General features: G+C 33.7%; 1 protein-coding gene across 1 annotated transcript; it reads right to left on the reverse strand.

Moving 5' to 3' along the window:
• Positions 1 to 3,527: 3,527 nt before the first annotated feature.
• On the reverse strand, positions 3,528 to 4,487 carry LOC100774397 (olfactory receptor 998). Its single transcript, XM_027420945.1, has one exon. It carries the CDS (start codon positions 4,485 to 4,487, stop codon positions 3,528 to 3,530), a length of 960 nt encoding a protein of 319 aa, XP_027276746.1.
• Positions 4,488 to 5,445: the final 958 nt, after the last annotated feature.

A 5,445-nucleotide genomic window follows, 5' to 3' on the forward strand; every position in this document is an offset into this window, starting at 1 on the left:
TCTATAATTTTGTTGAAAGTATTTTCTGTGCCTTCTACCTGGGTTTCTTTTCCTTCCTTTATTCCTATTATTCACAGATTTTATCTTGTTATACTGTTCTAGATTTCATAGATGTGATGTTCCTTGATTTTTTAAATTTAACATTCTCTTTGACTGAAGTATCCATTTCTTCTACCTTGTCTTCAACACCTGAGATTCCCTCTTCCATATCCCATACTCTGCTCTGTTTCTGAGCTTTTTGTTTGACTTTCATTTTTTCATTTCCAATTTTATGTCAGTTTGGGTTTTCATTTTTATTCTATTGCTACTTTTATGTATTAAACTGTTTTTATCATTTAATTCCACTCTTTATATGTGTTTTCAAAGATTCCATTAAGGAATTTATTCATACTCACTTTTAGGTCCTTGAATATATTTGTAATTGCTCTTTTATGATTCTTTTCTTGTAGCTTATATTGTACTTCTCATGGCCTTTACTATTTTCATATTCTATAATATTAACTTTTATAACACTTCACTTACAAGTAATATTTGGTGTTTTCATTCTGTGTCTGACTTATTTCACCTAGCTTAATGTCTTCCATATCAATTCATATTGTTAGAAATGGAAAAATTTCATGTTGTTCACAATATACCAGTAATACAATAGGTATTTGTGTGATATTTCTCTTACTTACTTGTTTCCTGATTAACATTTCTGTTTATTCCCTATCCTAAAGATTATGAATTATTGTAATAAATATTGTAGTATTAAATTGTTGTAATAAATACTGTAGTTGTCTATAATGCATGGATTTTGTCTCCTATAGACTTACATACACTGATGATATTGCTGGATTGCTATTATTCTATTTTCATTTGTATAGACTCTATGCTGTTTTCTATGAGAAATGTACTGAGTTTACCTGGCTACTATATAATTTATTTATATCCTTAAAAGATATATTTTTGTCTTTCTAATAATAACCATTGTTGATGTAGTAAGATGGAATACGACATGGTTTTAATTTCTACTTCTGTAATGAATAATAATATTTAGTGTTCTTTATATACATGGATGTTCTTTAAAGAAATTTATCTCATCTATTTTAAAGTTAGATAAGAAAGATACCAGTTTTTGAAAATGTTCTTCTACAATCAGATAACCAGCAACAGGAAAAGAAACCTACATTATTAGATTGCAAAATGTAAAAATGGGGAATTTCTGTTCAGAGCTTCTACAAGTTTCATACACAAGTCGGGATTCTAAAGATTTAGACATTAGTAGTTTTCAATGAGACATATGGGCATATGTACTAAGACATTTTAGTTCTTTGGAAATCTGTGAAGCTTCAGAAGGAGACTTCAGTGATATTTGGAAAGAGGGGCATTTGTTTATCCACAGAATGTACCACTGTTTTACATAAATCACATGCTTTATAAGAAAACATTCCTTTCCTTTGCATGTAGTCTTACTTTTCCTTCTATTATTTTATACATATTTGTGTGAGGCATATGCATGTGTATATGGTTTTGGGTGGGAAGCATATGTGAAGAGATCTACCACTGAATGTCTCCCTCAATTTTGCCACTTAAATTTTGAGATGGCATTCTTCACTGAAGCTGTACATCACTGACTGGCGACACTAAATGAAAGTGAAGGGCTTCTCCTTTATCTACCCAGCTTTTACAACATAGTCATGTCACCATGCCTGACTTTTACATGGTCCCTGGGGATCTGAACTCAAGTCTTCATGGTTGTTCAAGAAGCACATTGCTGACTGAGCCATCTCTCTAGAGCCCTTTTATGGAACTTAAGCCTAATAAGCAGTAGCAATATTCAAGCTGGTATTATGTGGGGACTGGAGAAAATGGCTCTAAGTAAAAAACAATAATCTTCTAAAAAGTTACAAGATTCGGTTTATATAGCTGGGCTGTATATTTGGTGGACAATGTCCTTAGAGTTAGAGAAAATGATATTCTCTATGGAGGAATTCACAAATCCAGGAGAATCCCAATAACTCAGGAGAAGGTTTGTAGCCAAAAGATTAAGGAATGATCTTAATTTTTTATGGTTATCATGAATGTTACCTGAGAAACATTCATGCCATTATAATGAGGAAGGAATACACCAGTGAGACAGACCCAAGATTAGTGAGAAGCTGTGGATACAGACTGCCTGTAGTCAATGAGTGATAGGTTCCTGAACACTTGTGTCAAAGAATTACTACTACTACTACTACTACAGAAGACAAAAGGTTTGCAGCAGAGGTAACCACTCCTCCTGTCTTTTTAAATCCGATTTCTGAACATTAAACACTCAGTTCCTGCACAATGATGAAAAAACTCTCCAGTTTCAGTCCATCACTAGTCCTAGTAATGATGGTAGGCTGTGTGTGCATCACTTACAAGATGTGGTCACAGGGCACATGCTCCGGGATTTGAGAAAGTATTCTTTTCTATTTCACATGAAAGCTGTTCATTCATATAAGATGAACAATATACATTTACAATTATGTCTCAAGATTATATTAGTGCTCCTAGATTTCTTCATAATATCATCTAAAGATATCTGATCAATCACCAGAATGGTTACTACATGGATCACATTCTTCTAATGAAGTCAGTTACATGAGTAGTTGGTATAATAATGGAGATGTTTGGGGAAAATAATGTGATCCAAAGAGTACAAAAAATAAACCCCATTTAAATTTGAGAAGTTGAGGCACAACACATTTGTCATCAATCCTAGTGACCTGAGTTCAGTTGACAGAATGCATGTGGAGGAAGGAGAAAAATGACATTGGCAAATTTCCCTCTGACCACACACATGCATGCACCTGGGCTTGTACACATGTGTGTGAACACACATACACACTAAATCGATAAATATATGGAAAAAATCAGGAATGTGACACTTTTTGAAGTATTTTACAGAGCCAGTGCTGAGGGCCATACCTGAGCAACTCTTCCAATATGGAAATTCATCTTCCTTGAAATGTACTACAATGTTCCTTTAATTTAACCTTATGGTCAAAAGACAGATTTAATAGTTTTTGTTGTATTTTCCATGTTTTTTAATAAATAATATTCTCATTTCTATGAGTTGCCTGTTTCTTCATTTGTGTAGCTACTATCTTTATTGTTATGGTTTTTAATTTGAAGTTATTTTTTATATATCATGGATGTGGTTTAATTGATAACTCATGTATAACTCCAATATGTTGTTTTCTTTTGAATTTATTTGTAGTATTGTGAACAGCCATCATTTAGTTTTTATTCCTGAATTTAAAAAGTATCAGCAGGTTGAGCAACATACAAATATTGCAAATATTGAATTCGAGTAGTCTTCTAGCATATATTCATACTTCTGTTCCCAGCCCAAGTCTGCATTAATTTACAATGCCAAATATATCACCAAAAAACAGAAGCAGATAAATATGTAAACCTCCCCTAATTTTCAGATAACCAGTCTCTTCCTACAGCCTCTACTGGACTCTAATGTCCTTTTGAGAATATATTTATGCATTGACATTTAAGACACAACACTAATGCAATTCGACCTTACCTACATTTTCCAAATGTTTCTTTTGCATCTTTCTCCTGAATGCACCTTTCACTTCCTTGTTCCTTAAGCTATAGATGAGGGGGTTCAGCATGGGGATCACCACAGTATAAAACAAAGAAATCATTTTGTTGATATTCAAGGAAAAACTTGCACTGGGTCTAACATAGATAAAGAAAAGAGTCCCATATAGGATGGAGACAGCTGACAGGTGAGAGGAACAAGTAGAGAAGGCTTTTCGTTTCCCATCTGCAGTTTGAATCTTCAAAATGGCCATCAATATGCAGACATAGGAAACTATGATAATCAGACCACTGAACACTCCTATTGATCCAGACAAGACAAAAAGGACAATCTTATTTATCCAGGTGTCAGCACATGCTAAGGAAAATAATGGGGAAACATCACAGAAGAAATGGTTGATGGTATTTGAACCACAGAATGGTAAGCAAAAAGTCAAAGTTGTATGAGTTGTGATGTTTAGAATAGCAAAAGCATAAGGCCCTACAACCAGATGCATACAGACCCTCTGGGACATAATGAGTGTATACAGCAAGGGCTTACAGATAGCTGTATACCGATCATATGCCATGACTGCCAGGAGAAAACACTCAGTTCCCACAAAAAGACCAAAAAACCACATCTGTGCAGCGCATCCCATGAAAGAGATAGCTTTTTTCTCTGCAAAAATGTCACACAGCATCTTGGGAGCTATGGAAGAAGAGGAACACACATCTACAAAAGACAGGTGGCTGAGAAAAAAGTACATAGGTGTCTGCAGCCTGGGATCTACCCATATGAGAGTGATCATGCCCAGGTTACCCCCCAGGGTGCCAAGATAAACAAGGAGAAGTATGGTGAAAAGTGCAATCTTCTGATGGAGATGGTCGGTGAGGCCCAGGAAGAGAAACTCAGTCACTATGGTCTGATTCTTTTCTTCCATTGTCAGTTGGGTTCTGTTGTGAGACAAATGTGTATTCTTTAATTATAAACTATCACTAATAATTACAAATGTTTTAATTCAACAGCAGGTTTCCTTAAAGAGATTTTAACAGATTATTGGCCAGTGTTATTGAACTCAAAGATGATATTCCTAGCTTCTGTGGGTGGTTAGCTATGTAAATACCCAGTAAAATGTTGGGTGCATGGCCTTGGTCTCTATGGATTCTGTAACACTTTCCAAAAAGGTTGTATTACTATGGGATCTAAATATCCTCCAAGAATATTACATTTTAAGAGAGAATTGCTATGTTTAGGGGTAGTTATAATTGTTCATGTTCTTAAATATATTTCCATAAAAAAGAATAAGTCTTTAACAGATGCAATGTCAAAATCACCTGATGTCATAAAAGGATATGAAACTTACCTAGTAAATAGAAGAATCAGATGTTGACAGCCATTTTCCATAGAAATTATGTAGAAAAATCAATCATATAATAATCTACAATAATGTCAAATTATATCTCAATATTTCTGGCATTTTATATGAGTCCTAGGTACATATGCTTCACCAATCAATAGGATTCCTGAAATATTGACTGTGCCTTTTGTTCATGATAATTTTGTGACTTAATAAGAGCACCTGTTTAAAAGTTCTAGAAGAAGGTTATGTAGCATAGTTATTGAAATAAATTTGGTTAATGCAATATAATCAACTCATGTTCTCTCTAAATAGAAGAAATGCAGTATTGAAATTATTGATAATTTTGTAGTTTAATACACTTTTGAGTAACTAACAGCTCCTATATTATTTAAATAAGCTCACTAGTACAAGGTGCTTCAAATTATTTTAATAATATTAATTAAATGTTTTTCAGCAGTCACAAGCATTAATATTGAATTTATGTGAGGGGGACTGCTGTCAACTGTAGAAATGTTTGTGTTTATGATTGTATTATAAT

Source organism: Cricetulus griseus, chromosome 6 (assembly GCF_003668045.3).
Source record: "Cricetulus griseus strain 17A/GY chromosome 6, alternate assembly CriGri-PICRH-1.0, whole genome shotgun sequence".
NCBI lineage: Eukaryota > Metazoa > Chordata > Mammalia > Rodentia > Cricetidae > Cricetulus > Cricetulus griseus.